This window comes from Ursus arctos, unplaced genomic scaffold (assembly GCF_023065955.2).
Source record: "Ursus arctos isolate Adak ecotype North America unplaced genomic scaffold, UrsArc2.0 scaffold_1, whole genome shotgun sequence".
Lineage (NCBI taxonomy): Eukaryota > Metazoa > Chordata > Mammalia > Carnivora > Ursidae > Ursus > Ursus arctos.
This window is the reverse complement of record NW_026622763.1, coordinates 57,843,100-57,863,379: the sequence shown is the minus strand read 5'-3', so window position 1 is coordinate 57,863,379 and position 20,280 is coordinate 57,843,100. Positions and strand designations below refer to the sequence as shown.

Here is a 20,280-nt window from a genome sequence, read left to right as displayed (position 1 = left end):
CAGATCTGAAAGACTGCCTGGTTTAAATAATTGAAGCACCGAGAGGACACTTGGGGACAAGGAAGGGAGATGAGGGTGTTGGTAAAAAAGTGGTTGAAATGATGGCTAGGAACAGAAAGAAGGCAGCATGAAGTGATGGCCATAAACACAGAGGTTCTTAACCTCTTTTTGTGCCATGGATTCCTGCGGCCTATTCTCGGAATGACGTTTTTATTTGTTTTCATTGCCTCTTTTTTTGAGTAGTATCTACAACCAGTGTGGGGCTCTAAAAAACGACCCTGAGATCAAGAGTCACATGCTCCACTGAATAAGCCAGCCAGGTGCCCCTCAGAAGGATGTTTTTAAATCCATAAAATGAAACGTAATAGTTTTACAAAGAAAGCCAAGCATCGCGAATACAGTTTGTCAAATTTTTATGATGACATGGTAACATAGCAATAATGCGTTAAATAAGATCTAGCAACAGGTCTAATATCAATGATAATTTTGAAGTAATGTGAGGCATAAACAGCGTTGCAAGCTTTTTATGACAACTGTAATATCTGATGAAAATATTATTTCTATCGGTGGACAGAGGTGCAGGTACTGTTAAGACTGCAAGAGTTTTTTGCCTTCATTTGTAATTGAAGAAAATGCTAAATTTCAATCAGAGACAAATGAAAATAAAGATAACATTTCTTTTTTCCACCCAAGTTCATGGATCCTGTGAACTCATGGGTCCCTTGGGAGTCCATAGACCACCCCCCCAGGTTAAAAATCCTGCTTAGTGTGGAAGGCTTATGGGGTTTTTTTCTCTATTTCCATATACTGTGCTATTTGCATAATAACTTCCAATGACTTGATGAGTTTATGTATCTCAGGGCACGGATAGGTGGGCAAGAAACTTGTAACCATAAAGCCCCACCATGTCACAGTATTCCTAAGGGATCTAGAGGATGAGAACCTCTAGACGAACCCCTCTGGGTGTCCAGGCCTCTTGAATTGACATCACTTTTTAAAGGAAACTCTCTATGATCAACAGACTTTCTCCTGCAAGCCATAGGCCTTAAATAGAAAGCCACCTTTGAGAGTTTCATAGTAAAGCAGCAGATTGAATTTGGGCACAAATGCTAGATTCAAAATGTCAAAGTACGAATGGCTTTTAGCAATATATTTTTTAAAGGATTAGTAGCGTTCTTAAACTTGGCAGTCTAGCCCCTGGATGTCTGCAGTCTCCTTAGGACACGCAGTGCCCCGTTGGGTCCATAAAGAGTGGCAGCCCACACCCATCTCCCCGGAGCAGCCTGAGGCAATAAGTTGTTTGCAGAAAGTAATTTTTTTTTGTATTTTCTCTATTAAATAAAGATACATTTTTTAGATGACGAAAGACTCAATGTCATCAATACCTCTCAGGCTGACCCTTCCCTTGTCAGTCTACCTGGAGTTTCAGAGCTAACCCCTCAATTCCATATCTAGAGAGGGAAGAAGTGGGAGCAGCAGAACTCAAATGTTTTTCCTTATACCTTGTGAATCGATGTTTCCTCTGTAAAGGGCCATTCATTTAGAAGGGAAAGAACCTGTTTCTCATTCCACCTAGAAAATTAGTTTTTAATCTTGGTCCCGGCTTTTGAATCGCTACTGGACCTACTCCCTGAGGGACTTGATTTGAGGGACAGGAGTTACTTATTCTATTTTCCATAATAAAGCTGCCTCGGAAATAACGGTTTCACATCTCTCAGTGACAAATCGGAAGAGGGGCAATTTTTCAACCTGAAGAAGTTGAAATATGATTTCTCTATTGTACAAGTCAAATGGCTGGAAAACTACACAAAATAGGAGAAAGCTGTTCATTAGATTCCAACTCTAGCAAACAAGCCCTCTTTTGTGCTCCCTTAGAAAAGTGACATGTTCACCAGACTCAGTGCCAGCTCATTGATACAGCGTGTGAGCTGCCAGCTTCTACAGGGAGATACTTGGAGATGCCACCGCTTTATCTGAGTGTGAGACTGGCAGCTTCTGCTCCCCAAAAAAGTGGCATGAAGGACGACAGGGCAGTTGTCATGCAGAGCTAGGCAATGACTATCATTTCACTGGACCACAAAATCACCGCAGGGTGTAGCCCAGTGGTCAGACCCCAACTGACATAGGCTTTCAAATGGAAAGAGCAGGATATCCTGACTCAGGATCGCAGTCTGGCAGAAAATGACGGTACAGGACCTGTTTTGAACTTACAAAATCTGTCACCTAACTTTCATGCGTCCTAAGTTAATTCAAATAAATAAGCTTTTTGTTTTTTTAAGTAAGGACCTATAGAGGCACCTGGGTGGCTGAGTCAGTTAAGACTCTGCCTTCGGCTCAGGTCACGATCCCAGGGTGCTGGGATCAAGTCCAGAATCACCCCGCATAGGGCTCTCTGCTCAGCGGGGAGCCTGCTCCTACCCCTCCCTCTGCCTGCTGCTCCCCCTGCTTCTGTCCCTCTGCCCTTCCCTCAGTGCGCGTGTGCACTCTCTCTCTCTGTCAAATAAATAAAATCTTTAAAAAAAATAAAGACATATAGATTCTGATTCAGTGAAGAGTCAGTTTTATAGACAATTTTCCCTGCTTCCAGGATTAGTCTAAAGGCCGAGATATGAAATTCAGACATAAACATAGTTAATTAGGAATTAGCAAGCTTCACAGTGATCAACTGTGCTTGAAGAGGCAGGGTTTCCGGGATTTAGCTGGAGGCATGGTAATGCAGCATTAGATGTGAAGGACCCCACTGGCATCAGTTGACCTAATGTATGATATTTGAGTGCTCTGAGAATTTTAAAAACTAGCTTTAATTTCCGTGTCTGTCCTTGGCTACTTGTGTCTCTGGGCTTGTCAGATAAGTACTCTGTTTTGTTTTCCACACCTGCAAAATGGCATAAGTCATATAGAGAACTCTTTGTTTCTAAAGGTTGTTTAGCAGTTTACGCTCAAGTGAGGCATTGCGATCAGACATTTTCCAACAAGAAATCCTGTGACTAATGAAACAAGTTGACTAACCTAGTAGATGTTGTGAGATAAACCAGCCTATACTATGTTGGGTAATGTTTGAGGACATCTGGAATTAGATCAAATCTAAATGAGGAATCTTTTTGGAAGGAGCTAAACGGTGGCTAGAGGACTGCAAGTGTACTAGGTCAATCTCAGGGCATGTGCCATAAAGGTTACGTGCCTTGGAGATCTGGGTAGGCCGTGAGTGGTACCGTCACTAAGATACAAAACCTGCAAAATGACACCTTCAGTAATAGACATCTATTCCTAAAAGGGTGGAGAAAATTAAATTATGGCATAAGTCCTAGTACTTGGAATTTCTTAAGGAATATTATTGCATAAATATATCAATCATGTAACTGTCGATAACACAGACGAATATACTGGGATGTCATTTGTTAATGACTGCTTACATCATTGCCAAAATGGATTGTTGAGCCATAGATCTGATGAATCTCCAAACATAAGACCCACGGTGTTGCTATGACTGAAACCTTGCCATGACAACAGGATTATCAGTTTAGTTGCAAAGAGCATGGGCTATCCTTTGATGATATTTTGTTTTCACATGTGCTTTAGATTTTTCTGGCCTAGGTACATGCTTATTGTTTCTATGTAAGCTTATGTAGGATTCCTGCTAAAGAAGATAATAAAATCTATAGGTTTGTTCATTTTAGCAAATCAAAATATTGGACCTGGCACAACATACTTGTTGTTATGACTCTATCCTAGTATGTGTCAAGAAGACCCATTCTTAAGAGAATTACTTCAACCTCAAATGACATTAAATATTGATTACTTATATACCTGCAACAACAATGATACAAGTATTTTACACAATCAACAGTGGCAATGTCTGTTCTCTCTACGTTTATTTCACTTTATCATTCAGCCATTAACAGTGAATATCTAGTATTTTGACTTGTGAGGCTAAAAGGCACTGCACTGAATTGAACATTCCTTATTTCAACATATTGATTGCCCATCTATGGCTTTCTGTACACTGGGCACAAAGATGAATTAGGACATTGTTGCAGGACTCAAGAATCTCTCTACCCTGGTAATAATTTTAACTGTGGAAAAAATTATAGTTAATGCAAGATTAAAATATAATTTATATGAAGAGGATTATGAGAGCATAGGCAAAGAAAAGGAGGGAGGAGGTGGGCTTGGGGACTAGAAGTAGCAAGATCTAGAAAGAAGTTTAGTGGTCATTCAGAGAGAATGCGGGCCTGAAATGAGGCAGTGACACATAGTAAATGCTGAAGAAATGTCTGCTGGATAAAGATTGAATAAGGCTGATAGAAGAAATATTTAAAAGATAGTATTAATAAACTTAGGTCATTCATTAAACATATAAGGTAGGAGAAGGAAGAACTCAAGTTATTGCTCACAGTTCTGATGTACAACTAGTAATGTCATTGATTTATAAGGGGACTACTTGGAAGGGCCGCTAGGTGGAGATCATTCATTCAGTACCAGGTTGAGTTTGAAATACCCACGAAACATCTAAAATAGATGTCCCACAGACTATTAGGGGGAAAGAATCTTGAACCTGTGAGGAAGGTAGAGATTTCACCTACAGATTTGGAATCTATGTCAATGTGGCAGAAGTTATTAGAATGAATTAGAACATATAAACATCGGAGAGGACAAGAGCGCCATCTTGAGGAATGCCAACACTAGGGGCAAGCAAAAGAAGAGGAGCTGGTGAAGGGGACTGTTGCAGAGGTTGAAGGAGAACCAGGCAAGGCCAGTGTCTGTCGACATCAAGGGAGAAAAGCATTTCAAGAAGGAACTTGGCCCAACACAAGAGAAGACTGAAGAGAGACCATTGGTTTTGCAGGAGGGTAAGGATAAACAGGAAGAAAGGAAATAGAAGAGCCACTTCACATGACCACTTCAAGTTCTGCACCAAAGGGAAGACAGGTGGAAGACTCCAGGAGTGAACCAAGTCAGGGAATGACTTTTGGAACATGGAAGTTTCAGCATTTTGGAAACAGAAAGAAAGAACCCAGTAGAAAGAAAGTAGCCAGAACTACAGGAAAGAGAGAAAAGTAAAAGATAGACAGGTAGAAACATGTACCTTTTCCTCAGAGACGTGAAGAAAAAAGGTGCAAACGGAAGAAAATGTAACATCAGGGAAAACTCATCCCACTTCCTCATTTCTGTAAAAAGCAGGACACCAGGTGTTTGCTGATGAGAGGTTGGCGATATTGGTAGGGAACTTAAGAAGGATAAATCTTCCAGGGGGAAGCCGACTGACTGTGTTTATTCCCTGTAGAGAATCACTGTTTTCCCCTTTGTTTGTTTAACTTATTGACCTGTTCTTCAGATATATAAGTTTTCACTATATATGTTTCGAATTTAAGCAGATCTAATCTGTAAGATTATAAAATTTTAAAATAAGGATACGTGGTTATTGCATTGCCAAGAGAGCCATGCTTTCAAAAATCTCTTAAAAAAAAAGGAGAGAGGGAAACAAACTGTTAGAGACTGTTAACAATAGAAAACCAACTGAGGGTTGATAGAGGGAGGTGGCCAGGGGATTAGCTAGATGGGTGATGGGGATTAAGGAGGGCACTTGTTGTGATGAGCAATGGGTGTTGCTTGTAAGTGATGAATCACTGAATTCTACCCCAGAAACCAATGTTCCACTGTATGTAAACTCAGTAAAATTTAAATTTGAAAAAAAAAAAAAACTCTTTTAAATAGTGCATTCAAATTATTACCAAATCTTCCAAGATCTTTTTGCACATACCTTTCAGGAAAACATTTAATAAATAAAAGTGGGTAACTGACTGTTGTATCTGATTATTATCTGCAGTGTTGGTCTTTTCTTCCTGCTCCTTTAGACAGGTGCAGACCTGTTACACTAGAAATGAACGCCCTTTCTTTGTTCATCCACCAGCAGAGCGATGCTCGTGCATCTGTACGTCTCTTACTACGTTTTGTTTGGCAAGGAACGCAAGGTACCAAATCGCTTATTCACCTTGCAGCTTGCGTGCTGCTGCTTCCCCCCCACACACATCCATTAACTTTCTGAATGCAATTCCACTTTAAACTTTAAAATAGCTGTCATCAGTTGGTGGTTTCTGTCACTTTTACGGTGTCAAGTGTGTAGACAAGGAAGGGACAAAGAAGCAGAGGGTTCGGAAGTCTTCTACGGCACACCAATCACCAAGCAGACAGGTTTGCAGTGTCTTAGGGGTTTGGGGAGGGTTTTTTTGTTTTGTTTGGTTGGTTGGTTTTTGTTTTTTTTGGTCTGATACAGAGCCCCATGGGCTCTATAGCTTCATTTCTCACAAGACTGCACAACTGGTAGGGAAGTACGTACTGTGACTGACACCCATTAATTTCTCATTACTCAGAAAGTGGGAAGATAACACAGAGGAGAAGGATTTCAGAATTCCTTATCAAAGGGAGCTAACTCGGTTTAATGGGTGTTAAGCAGTAATTTGGAACAGTAACGAGATGTTGGATAAGGTGCTTGTGAATACAGGAAAGAATATGACCAGCTGCCTTTTCACTGCATGCCTCTGTTGCTAATTCTTTTTAGTGAAATATTAAGTATAAAAAGGAAGATTTAATTGTAAAAGAAGTGACAAGCGGTATATTTCAGAGACCTCAGAAAGCACAAAGAAGAATTCTGTTAAATTTGTGGCCTTGGTTTCCTGAGCACTTTTCTGAAGTTAAAAAACAACAACAATAACAACAATAACATGAGATTTGACCAAGCACTTCACAAAGAAGGTATATAATCGGCCAATAAAAAATAGGCAAAGGTATTCAGTACCGTTAGTTAGTAGGGAAATACAAGTGAAAACCTCAATGAGACACCTCCACCCGAATGGCTAAAACTGAAAGGACTGACAGTTCTGATACCGTGTGTTGCGGACGGTGTACAACAGCTGGAATTCTCACGCAAGGCTGGTGAGAGTATGAATAACAACCATTTTGGAAAACTGTCTTTAGAATCTACTAAAGCTCAATAGAGACAGAGAGAGAGAGAAAGATGATAGACAGATCTATATACCTAATGGCCCAGCAACTCCACTCCCATGTATATATATTGAACATAAATGAGTATTGTTGTCTACCAACAACACATGTAAGAATGTTTATAGTAGCATTATTCAAAATAGCTAGCCCAAAACTGAAAATATCCCAAATGTTTATCAGTAGTAAAATAGATAAATGGTGGCATAGTCATACAATGGAATACTCTTCAGCTCTTAGAAACAAAGTTCTAGGTACAGCAACATGGATGAATCTCATAGACATAGTGTTGAGTGAAAGAATCCAGACACAAAACAATACATACTGTGTGATTATACTTCTATGAAGTTCAAGAATAGGCAAAACTCATCTAAGTTGATAGAGATGAGAATGGTGGTTACCTTGGAGGGAGGGGGAGTATCAACTAATTGGAAGTTCAGGGGAGCCCTCTCAGATGATGGAAACAATTATAGCTTTATATCTTACATATCAGTATCTTGATCTTGTATTTCCTATATGTGTTGTATCTTCTGTTTCAACAAATGTATGCATATGTATAAATTCATTAAACTTTATGTACTTTACAGTATATAACTTATACCTCAGTAAAAAAAGAAATTAAGTGGTACAGACAGTAACAGTAACTACCACATTAGTGTATAAGACAAATAAATGAGATAATGAATATAAGCTTTTAACACAGTGTTTTGTCTGCAGTGAGTATTCAATTCATGTCAGCTACTGATTTGGGATTATTATTATTACTTCTACTATCTCTGTAAGATGTAACTTCCTGGAGCAGTCATTAGGCCAATTTGTTGCTTTACATAAAAGCAAGCTTCCCTAAATAGTATTGAGCCTCTGAATTCAGCTTTTAAGAACCATGCTCCGAAGAACATTACTAGTTGTGCCGAGAGAAAGCTTGTCATTATGGTAAAGTTTACTTCTTACTATGGGTAAATTTTTTTTAACTGTCAAAAATGCATTTCGTTCAAGAGTTTGTTCCCTTTCAGAATTAAGAATTATTTTAAAAAATTACTTTGAAACACAAATCATCATTAATCCTACGAAAACATGTTCAACCCCTTTAATATAAAAAAATGCAAATCAAATTAACAATGAGGTACTATATTTCATCTGTCAGATTGGCAAAGGCAATGGATAATTTGGCTGATAAATGTACAGAGAAGCTGGCACTCTCCTACAGACAGAGAGCTTTGAGAGTATTAATTTGTGTAACCATTCTGGGGCACAATTTGGCAATGTGCATCACAAGTTCGAAAATGTACGTGCTCTTTGTGCCAGCAATTCGCCTTCAAAGTTTAGGTCCTGAGGAAATTATTAGGCAGGTATGCAGGGATGTCTATATACAATGCATTTATAAAGCTGACTTATTGAATATATGAATTCAGTGGAGTACGTACATGATTGCCTGTTTCCTCTGTTGAATATCCCTTTCTCATTTTTCAGAGACATCAGATATCAGAAAGTCTGGTCTTATTGAAACTCTAGGCTCTTATCCAACTGAACCTTCCTTCTTCCTGGCTCAGGTTGGACCATGGGAAGGGGCATAGTCTGCTCTTCCCTTCCCACTCTATAATTTCTAGTGCTTGTCCTTTCCAATTGTTAGGGATAGGAGGAGGAACTAGAGAAGAAAGGGCAAATGTTTTTGTACTTAATGACATGGCAGGTGTCCACATGCTGTCTCTCTCTGGAGGACCATGTTTAAGGTGTAAGGTCTTTTTTTTTTTTTTTTTTTAAGATTTTATTTATTTATTTGACAGAGAGAGAGAGTCAGCCAGCGAGAGAGGGAACACAAGCAGGGGGCGTAGGAGAGGAAGAAGCAGGCTCCCAGCAGAGGAGCCTGATGTGGGGCTCAATCCCATAACGCCGGGATCACGCCCGGAGCCGAAGGCAGACGCTTAACCGCTGTGCCACCCAGGCGCCCCTAAGGTGTAAGGTCTTCATGTGGTTTTTCCAATCCTTCCGCAGCTCCTGCCACCAGAGAAGTCCACTCCTCAGCTTCTTGCTGCCAAGGTCCTGGTGATCAGCCTTCTTGTCAGATACCAATAACAAGGCTCAAATCTGACTGCCCTTTAAGATGTCCTATTGACCCAAAGAAAACGCATTCAACCTTGACATGACAAACTCAGATTACAGATCCTTCAACTTCTGACCTTTCTTGGTCCAGCTCATCTGACCCCAACCTTCCTTTCTCCTACTTCACCTGGTATGAGGGACAGATGACTAAGATCAGAAGTTGTCAGACTGGAAGATAAAATGCCAGTGTCCCTTCTTATATGCACTTCTGGTTTTACTACTTTAGCTAGATTCCGAAGCACCCAACCAGGACAGAAGCTCATGATGCCAGTGAGTCCTCAGATCCTTAGGTAGTCTAGGGAAGTGCATGATAGGATGTTAGTAGCAGGGTAAGTTCTACTGCCTCTTAGAAATGCTACACGTTTGTGTCTGGGGGTTTCCTTGGGGACTTACTCTAAGATGCTGAGATACTTGTTGCCAATTGCTTTCAGTTTGGGCTTGCGTCCTTCATTCTGAGGCAACCAAACTCCCATTCTGTATCTTTTTAACATGGTAAAAGTGCAAACCAGAAATAAACCAAATATCAAAAGGATTAGTTGAATAGATTATAGTACATCCACATAAGTAAATATCATTTGTTATAAATCATGATCCAACGCTACATTTACTGACATGGAAAGATATTCTTGATTTATTGGTAATTGAAAAATGTTAGTGACCTCGTGTTTCTGTCTATTCACGTATATTGTATAAATAGTGTGAAGTAACAGTTATCATCATAATAATCTAGGTCAAGTGTTGGCAAACTACTGCCTGTGGGCTAAATCTAACCTGCTATTTTTGTAAATAAAGTTTTATTAGATCACAGTCATGCTGGTGGCTGCTTTCCTGCTATAATAGCAAAGCTTAGTAGTTGTAACAAAAACAGTATGGCCTACAAAGCTTAATATATTTTTACCATCTGGTGCTTTACAGAAAAATTTTATTTTAAGTGATGGAATCATGGGGGATTTTTTAAAAAAAATTTCGTCTGACTTTATTTTCTACATCGAACATAAATTTATTACATAAAATATGTATCTGTTATTCAACCATTGAAACCTGGTTAGAAAAAAATTCTATTAGTAACATTAAACTAAAGAGTAAACCTTGTAAGTGGAATTATAAAAATTGGATTATAGCTTCCAAAGTTCTACTTCGAAATATAAGATCTACAATGTAGTTATATTATTACTTTGATTGTTTTTAAATTAAGACCCATATATGGACATGAGTCTTCTAGTTACCAACAGGATTAGTTTCTGAAAACTGCTTCCAGAACTCCTGGCATGTTCTTTTCATCTTCTGTGTTAGCTTATTCGTCCTTGGAAGCTGTGTTTGAGTAATATAGGCTCAGTCTGATGAACAGGTGGGTTAATCTGAGTAAAGTTTTGGAGTAAAAAATAACTGTGATGAATAAATATTGAAGACTGATTTCCTTCACATGGTTTATCGACTAGATATGAAAACAGTTCCAAAATGGGAGGTTTTCAAAATGCTTAGAACTTCAGAAAACAAGTAAATCAATGTGGAACCTTCCGCAACAGCTACTTTGAAGAATTAAATTCACTTAGATGCATAAATTACAGATATTTGTTACAAAGGGCAGTTCTGAGGTAGCTAAGCAAATTTTGCTTCAAAGTCTTGTAGGATAAAACCCAAAAAAAGGCGTTTGAGTAAGCAGAAAATAATGAAGACAGTCAGAAGACCTGCTAATTAACACTAGGTGAGGGAATACTTGAAAATGGCATTCACACTAACCAGAAGTTCCAGATGACATGCATCTTTATTAAAAGAAACAGAAGTAAACAGTACATTCATTAAACTTTCAAATACACAAAATAACAAGGCTTTAAAAAATGCCAACAGGAAAAGAAAAATAACAGAATGGATTTTGATAAAAATGTAAAGCAATTAAAATGAGAAATAATAAAATTAGGCTTTGAATCTTATAAATTCATACATCCAGAAAGAATGCCAAAATTTAAATATATTATTGTATGGGTGATTCTAAGATCTGCTTTATTGACTAGCCAGTATCAATCCAATGGCAGAATTTCCTGAATATGATGGAACCATTTACACGTTTTCAAAGTCAAAATTTATCCCTGTATTCACAAAGATTAAGTCTCTGGCCTATCTAGAGGATAAAAAGTAAAACATAATTTATGTAAGAATACCATGTCTCTTAATATTTTTAAAGGAAAATGGCCTCCCTTAGTATCCATTTTATGAGTTTTAAGATACTCTTTACCGTCTGATTCAACTCACCTTTATAATAATATCCCTCGTTACACCTGTTGCCATCATCTATGCTGAGCTAGCAGGTATTCAGCAAGCAAACCCCAAGCTTTCTAACACCTAAGCATTTCCTCATGTTTCCACCTCTAACCATTCACTTCCTACTCCTTCTCACCTCGTTATGCTTATCTAAATCTCACCTTCAAACCCTGGCTGAAATACCACTTCCTTTATGAAGAATGTCTCTTTCTTCCTAACCAGAAGAAATCATTTCCTGCTCCATGCTCCCATGCCTCTTAACAGTTTCTGTCATAAATTAGAGATCTCTGAGTGACTATCTCATTTTCCCTGCTAAACTTCTATTTTCTTAGTCCATACCTACTTTATTATTCTCTTCAGTGTCTGGCACATTGTCAGCAGTTAGTATTTTGTTAATATTCATTTGTTAATGAATAAATGACCTCTTTTGAAAAGGAGCTATGGAAGGGAAATCTGTTTCATTTTTCTTAAAGAAATAGGAATAGAGAGAAAAAGATAATTCTGTCCATCTTCTCTGAATCAGATGGTTGTTGATCAGGCTAGATATTTTCATTTAAGGCAAATATGCTCCGAAACTAAAGAAAGCAACAGCTTTATCACATCTCCAGTGACCACTGTATGCCTTTTGTAATGTTAATGCCATATGAAGTTCACCCTTTGTGCAGGAAGATTAATACACTACCCAGTGAATAGTTAGAGAAAACATCATGCTCATTTATGCCACCTACTAATCTGTGGGACATTATTCAATTTTGATGAGCCTGAGTTTTCTCCTCTTTAAGATGGAAATAATTATTTTCAGCCTTACCTATTTCACAAGTTTGTTGTGAGAGATAATAAGATAATGTAAGAGATGGCACTTTGTAAATTGTGACGTTCTATATAAATATAAGTGTCTATGAGGGAGATCAATACAAGGGACAATAAAATAAATACAAATTAGAGACAGAAGGAGTAAATGACTAAAACAGGTCAGATTCTTTAGGTGAAATTTATATGAAATATGAAACGTTTGAAGCAAAGATTTTACTATGCAATAACTTGAGTTTCCATCACAAGAAACTGAGTAATTCCATAGGTGCAAATATTAAGATTACTGAATTATTTCGCTGCTTTGTGAGTTCTATAATATTGTAAAATCACTCTGAGGGATCCTTATAGATGAGAGAGTTCCAAGCTTGAAATAATCTTCAATCTAATTTGCTTACTGTTACCATTTAGGAAGACCGATTTTATTTCCTTCTCTCGTACTATAGAGGTCAGTTTAGTAAAACTCTAAGATCTTTTCCGTCATACTTCATGGCATCCTGAAGTTTTAATAAACTTGCTGAAAAGGAATATAAATTGTGAAACCCAAGGATAAAAAAGGGATCTGGGCATGTACTTATTCCAAACGCCATCCAGATCGGAACTCATCTATAGAATCCCTGCTAGTCTTGACCTGGATGGAGCCAAGGTAGGAAAAGGGATGGGAATTAACCGTTGATCCCTAAATCAAACAGGAAGAAATATGATCGCCCAGTATTCTTTGAGACATATTAAAACTTTGGCTTTGCCCCATCTGCAGAACAGACACATACCATCATGTTGCTGTTCCCCCAGTTACTCCTTTCCTCTTGGGGATCCAGGCCCATGGTACACAGTTCCAAATTAGCTAGGACAATTAACAAATAAGTTTTCAGTTTTAATTTCCTTCCCCTCTTAATAAAAGTTTATCAGTACATCAATAGACATTTTCTAAGAGCACCAGCTCTACTCAGCTTAAATGTGTGATGGACGGGGCTGTTGCCTATGAAGTTCCAGTTTCTTTCCCAAAGGAGCCACTGAACAGAACCTGTCTCGAATAGCAAATGGACCCTGAAGAGTGAAATTCTCTTAAAGTCACTCTGAGCCTTCTTATAGCTTGCAGCGTGGGCCTTGAGAATTACAAGCATTTAGTAGCTACATGATCAAAATGCCAAGATGTCTATAAATGATTTGGCTAATCCTCATATTGTGCTTATGGTTAATATCCTTACTTAAAACTTATGATTTTAGGGGCGCCTGGCTGGCTCAACCAGTAGACCGTGTGACTCTTGATCTCAGGGTCATGAGTTTGAGCCCACGTTGGGGGTTGAGTTTACTGAAAAAAAAAATAAAATTATAATTTAGACTGGCAGTCATAAGTATAATGAATGAAATTTTGCATCTTGTATTTTAGATAAATTGCTTTGCCATTCAAAGAGCAGCAAAAACTTAACCATAACCAAAATTAACTATGTTTCTTCCCTCACCTCTACCCCAACACCTCAAAGTTAAAATGCTAACCTGGTATAAAAATTGAATTTTAACTTTATATTCATGTAATAATGAAAGCATAAATAGTAAAATGAAACTACCATCGATTAATAACTTATTTCACATTACCATCATATCATATACTCGTCTTGGAAAGAAGTTGGTTTTCCTATACATTAAAGACTTCCCTGAGCATAATTTACAACTCAAGGATCTCAGAAAGTTACCTGCTACCAGTGGGAGGAAAAAAGTCATTTTTCATAAGTTATCATAATCTTGGGGTGAGCTGATATTGGAAATTGATGTCATGGAGTTCTTTTTCCATCAAGTTCAATGAACTAAAATCTTTGCTGGAGATTAAAATTATATATAGAAATCCATTTCCTATCTTTAATTCCTCTATGTTAATTTTCCATGTGTTGATACGATATATGAAACTTCAATATGATCTCTCTGCATTTCTCTTAGAAGATAAAGGGAAGTTAAAAGTCAACAGTTGCAGTCAGCCATCGGGCTCCGAAGGGGGCTCCTATCTCCTCAAATCTGGCACAGCACCCTTGCCACCTGGAGCGGCCGCTTCTCCCTCGAAGAGCACAAATGGAGCTCCCAGTACTGTTTCTGAATCAGAAGAAGAAAAAGCCAAAAAATTACTGTATTGTTCACTATGCAAAGTGGCTGTGAACTCCCTGTCACAGCTAGAGGCGCACAACACAGGTTAGCAGCTATCATTTGAATTTAAATCGTGTTTATAACAAAACCCAACTTTTCCCAGCAGAATACCATCTTTTGTTGTTCGAACATTACGTTTGTTCAGTGCCTTCTCTGCTTTTTTGATTCAAAGGAGTGATTTTAAGAAAAGTATGATATAATAATTTTGGAAACAGCAAGGCAAAAGTTTAAAGCAAATTGGAGATAAAACTTATTCTGTTCTTTATTTTCTCAAAAGCATCTAATATTTCCCAAAACTCATTACAATAAAGTGACAGAGATGAAGACAAATATCTAAGCTTAATGTTCACTGCAACACACTTGGAAAAAAAGAGAAACAATTTAAAAGTCCCTTAGTAGGGAAACTTCGAATACATTATAGTAACCCAACATGAGAGAATATATTACTCAGTCATTAAAATGTACTTATTAAAAAAATATATGATTTGCTGTGTGAAATTTTCAGGATATTTAGCTAGTATGATCCCAATTTTGAAAATAAATACATATTTTTAGTAAACAAAACAAAACCTGAAGAAAAAAAAACTAAAATGATAACAGTCGTTTTCTCTGAGTGGTGAAAATACAGGGTAACCTTTATTATGTTTCTCTATATTTTCCATATTTTCTCCCTAATATACTCATGTTTTCCCATTTTTTACAACAAAAATGTGTTGAATAATCAGCATGATTGTTTATAATAAGTAAAGTGCTTGTAATCAGCATTAAAATGATTATTAAAAAAAAAAAAGCAATGAGAAATTCAGCCTGAAAAACTTCTCAAGGATAAGAAAACAAAGAGCTATTCATATATCTATTCAGTTCTTAAATAGCTATTTACTTACTGTTTGTCTCTTCCTGTCTTAGGATCTAAACACAAGACCATGGTTGAAGCTCGTAACGGGGCTGGTCCAATTAAGTCCTATCCTAGACCTGGATCAAGATTAAAGATGCAGAATGGCAGTAAGGGCTCAGGACTACAGAACAAGACATTTCATTGTGAAATCTGTGATGTTCATGTTAATTCAGAAATTCAACTCAAGCAGGTAATGTATCCTGAATTAGTATTCACTGTGGTTTGGGCCACCACTGGCTTGTGTATCTAATCTATATAATGGCTCTCACTCTGCTCACAGATAAATTTACTGACCTTTATACAATGCTTACAATATACAACATGCCGGTGCTGGTGGAAGACTAAGTTAGTATCAAATCCTTGCTCACCTTTATTATACGGCAGATCTGGGCTAGGTGAGCACAGCGTTCAACCTGGAGCTTATAGTCAGTCGAGCAAGAACTTCTGGAAGATAAGATGTTCAGTCTTGTCTTTCAAAGACCAAAATCTGGTTAGAGAGACAGACTCATCAGTCAAGATGGTAACAACGGGCAAAGCAGGGTAAGTACTACAGAGAAAGGAAAGGAAGAGAGGCATTACAACTGATTGGGGAGCAAGTCTGAATTTTGAGAGTGCGGTGATCTTACCCACACCACCTCGAAACTGCAGACCCATAACTGGGAATGAAGCAACCCGCTACCTCTATCTAGGAAATCTATTTTACATGGAATAAAGCTCACATTTAGGTTCAGCTAATGCGTCACACTTTTTTCAGCACATTTCTAGCCGAAGGCATAAGGATCGCGTTGCAGGGAAACCACTGAAGCCGAAATACAGCCCTTACAACAAACTCCAGCGGAGCCCGAGCATTTTAGCAGTAAGTTCACCTCACCTGCTCACCCGCTCATCTGTTTTGTGGGTCCACCTTTCCGGTTCGGGCAGGGACTGTGGGTTAGGAGGGCCTAGGGACTAACTGGCCCTGAAAGGTTTTGATTTTCAATAGCCCTCATAGACAGATGTTTAGAAGGAACTGCTTAGTCCCTGCTGTAGGACACCTTGAAGGAAGCTGCTTTAGGGAAGAGAAACTGAACCTCTTTAAGAGCTAATACCTTCCTATTTACCAGGACCTTTTCAAAAGACTACCTTCTTTAGCATATAAAGAAAAATAAAGGCTCAGGAACAAAGACAAATAATCCTGAGGAATCCTGGAATGTGTTGAACCTGGGAAGAGGGCTTGCTTTCCTAAAACAAAACTCCATCTATTTAATACCCTCCTCCTTTCTAGAGAGCTCTCCCTCTCCTCCCACTCCGGCCCCTCTCCACCCCTCCTTCTCCAGAAAGTCGAGTGGGCGTTTGTATTACTCTTTCCCTGTCTAGCAGGCATGTTGGTATTCAGCCTGTCCTACCTGCTCTCAATATGTGCTGTTTTCAGTTTCTTTGCAAAAATACCCAGGGGCGCCAGCAATAGATGTCATATAAATACCCAGATGGATGGATTTCATAATCTCCCTGGGACTTAGCCCAGTGTGGCACTCCATTTGAGGTTGAAGCGGGATTGGCCCGCTGGAGGCGATGCTCCCAGCTTCTGCAAGGCCTCCATCTGATGCTGCAAGCAGGTGTTACCTGCATTAAACAAATCCAGTGTGCAAAGCTTCTCCCGATTGCAAGAGAGTGAAATTAAGGATTGATTTCTGACTTCACAGGAAGATTCCACCTTGGGATTCCTTTAAAAAGAGAACGTTTCTAGCACACTTCAATCATTCCCAAGGACAGAAATTGGAGTTAGCTTTTCAGGGAATACTCGTTAAGTGGCCAGAGAGAGAGGTGTACACGGACTTTGTTTTCATGACGCTTACCAGGTCCCTAATGTCCTGAACCCCAGTTATGTCACCCAGTGCAGCTCTTCGGAGAGAAGTGAAGGGTCAGGCGTACTCCCCCCGGAAAACCTCTCTCAGCGCTGCACTGTGGTTTACAAGTAGTCAGAGTCTTAAATTGAGCTCCATTATCTAAGCAGGAAACCTGCGGGGTATGTCTGCTTTTTCTTCGTGAGAAGCAGCTTCGGCACAAAATAGCTGTAGCATCTATCTATTCAGAGAGGCTCCCCCCCCCGCCCCCGGCCTAGTGTCCAGGGGCAAAGGCCACCCGAAAAAGAGTTGAAATGGAAACAAATCAAAGCAAAGGTAGGCCAAGAGCCTCTGAAAACCAGCTTTGTGAAAATAATGTCTTGGCTTCTGAGAGTCCGATTTCTAAAAGCTGACTTCTTAACGTCTGTGTCCTGAAAAGATGTCGGCGGTGCTCGCTCAAAACCCTCTCCCCACCCCGTTCCCGCTTCTCTCCTCCGTCAGGCTAAACTCGCATTCCAGAAAGACATGATGAAGCCTCTGGCCCCGGCCTTCCTGTCCTCGCCCCTGGCGGCGGCGGCGGCGGTGTCGTCGGCGCTGTCGCTGCCGCCCCGGCCGTCGGCGTCGCTCTTCCAGGCGCCGGCCATCCCTCCCGCGCTGCTGCGGCCGGGCCACGGGCCCATCCGCGCCACGCCCGCCTCCATCCTCTTCGCGCCCTACTGACGCCCGGCGCCCCGGCCCCCGCCCGGCCCGACTCCAAAGACTAGGAAATCACTAGGCTCAAGAGTGCTTTTAGGGACCGCTCCCCCCTTAGGGATCTGAGCAGCCCAGGCTTTAGCCCCCTGTTCCCTCCCCCTGGCCTCCCCCACTCGATTTGTGCATCTGAGATCATTGGTTTCTTGCAAATGTATGGGTCAGAAAACAAAACAAACAAAATGTATCTATATACCGTTCTCTGACTCTTTTTCCATGGGTGTGATCTGGCTTAGACATGACAAGGAATATTTTCCTGACAGACTTGAAAACTAGGGTCTTCCTCACACGTCTGTAAATAACTCTGGAATCCAACTGGGCACATTCTAGTGTGGAACAAAAATAGATGAACACAAGTGCTTACTTGTGGACACCATCTTACCGACGGATCACAATGTTTTCTTTTCTGGTGTACTGTTGTCGACAGGGATTGTGTACTGTTCTAGACCCAAGTACTGTCGTATCCTGTGTAGTACTAGTTCTGTATCTCTTGTCTGAATTCAACATTTTTAGTTGCTGTGTAAATGTTAGGAAGCAAAGTAGCTTTGAATTTTCTCTTTAAGAGAACAAAAGATAAAGTAATGTATTTTCTTTATTTCACGTTTTATTTGGTGATATTTAAAAGAACTAGAAAGCCATATAACATAGCTATAATTACCACCTGTTTGCTATTTTTGTTTAACTTATTTTGTAGCTTCCTCACTAGTTTGAGTTGCTAAGCAAATGTATACAACCAGAAAAAAGAGCTTCCTAAGTTGCATTTTTGCACCTCTCGTGCATTCTGCAAGGAGACAATGAATCCATGTATTTCTACGTAATTATCTTCTTCATTTTTAACCTGTTTTCATTTGTAATGATGCTACATAATTTTGTGGCTCCCTAATGCAATAATGTACAGAAGATAAAAAAAATTTATAATTGAACAATTTGTCTTTCTGTTCACCAAATATGTTGCAGGTCATGCTCCCATGCCCCCCTTTCTAAACTGGTATCAACAAGACTGGAATGTTTGTGATATCAGGGGCAAGAGGTATCGTAAAATAACAAAATAGAGAGAACTCTTTTAGAGCTTCTATATCTGCAATCTGTAAATGGTAAAATGTCTGTGTATTTTTTTAAATGTATCTTTTCAATAAAAGTACAAAAAGTAAAAATCTGTTTTTCAAAGTTATTTTCTCCTGAGACACCTTCAATTTGAAATCATCTGATGAACGATTTTCAGTAGGTGCAAAGATTGCTCCTTACATATTTAACATTTTCAGCTCTTACTTGAAGCATTTTTATTTGTCATGTTTATTCATTACTGTTCACAGCATCTGCGTGAGGCAAGACTTTACTGCTCTTTTCCCACTGAATCCCTAAGAAATCAGCCCAAGTCGTGAGTGTAGCCTGATAAAAATTTGTGACTCTGATTTTTTTTTAATTTTTTCCAAGTCTTCTAAATCCCTAGCCCATCTTTCATTTGTGTCCAAGGCATTTATGATCTCCTTCTATTCCACTCCTCCCCCTTCACCTTCTCTAATCAGCCCACCCCTTTTTTCTTCCACCTCATTCTCTTTTTAAGTGTAAAGATCAATACATCACTATTTGTTCCGGTTATCTGCTTAACGAACTACCTCAAAACTTCATGGCTTAAAATAACAACCATCTTATTATATCATGATTTCAGGGGTCAAGAATTCCAACCAGGCTTGGCTGGGCTGTCCTTCTATTCGAGGAGGCATCAATATGAAGTGCCTGGGTAATAGTTGGGGGAGGGGCGGTGTCTGGAGGCCCAAGATGGCTTCACTCACATGTGTGCCTGGATGGAGATGGTGGCTGGAAGACTGAACTCTATTGGAACAGTTACTGGAAGACCTACACATGGCCTGTCCAGCTACATGGTCATAGGCAATGACATAGTAACTCAGGGCTCCCAGAGAGAGCATTTCAAGAGGCCTGGGTGGAAGTCAAAAAGCTTCTTTCAAATTTGTCTCAAAACTCTCAGCATGTCACTTATACTGCATTCTGTTGATCAAGCAAGTCACTAAGGCCAATCCAGATTCAAGGGGAAGGAAAGTATTCATTTTTGAATGTGAAAAAGAGCAAAGAATTTGTGGACATCTTTAATCTACCACTCTGTTACAGAACTTTGAGGGGAGTGGTAACAAAGCTATGACAGAGCCCCTTTTCCCCCACTGTAAGCTCAAACCATGCCAGTTCTTTAAAATGAGAAGAATTGGGGTGGAGTAGGACCTAAAGTCTCATTTCTAAAAAGTTAAGGCCAGTGGATGGCAGTGCACTTGTGCTCCATGGCAAAAGGCTTCTTTTGTCAAAGATTTTATCCAACTGTTTGAAAATTGTTGACCTTAATATTCTAGGCTTATAATCAGGTTAGTGTTAGAGACTATTAGAATTCCGGTTTGACGTTCAGAATTTGTTTGTTTGTCTTAATATGAGTCATTTCAACTCTATACTAGTTACACTAAACCTTGGTTGGACCTTCAGACATGGCTTAGAAACATCATG

The 20,280-nt window shown here is 39.3% G+C and overlaps 1 protein-coding gene across 7 annotated transcripts in view; it reads left to right on the top strand.

Annotated features, from left to right (window-relative positions):
- Positions 1-18,926, top strand: part of ZNF385B (zinc finger protein 385B) — a 376,330-nt gene extending 357,404 nt beyond the window's left edge. For all 7 annotated transcript variants that reach the window (XM_026492409.4, XM_044381361.3, XM_044381362.3 and 4 more), the window contains 4 exons: positions 14,104-14,349; positions 15,211-15,389; positions 15,954-16,055; positions 17,524-18,926. In XM_026492409.4, the coding sequence (XP_026348194.1) occupies positions 14,104-14,349; positions 15,211-15,389; positions 15,954-16,055; positions 17,524-17,742 (746 nt within the window). In that variant the 3' untranslated portion in view covers positions 17,743-18,926. The remainder of the gene's footprint in view (positions 1-14,103; positions 14,350-15,210; positions 15,390-15,953; positions 16,056-17,523) is intronic.
- The last annotated feature ends 1,354 nt before the right edge of the window (positions 18,927-20,280 follow it).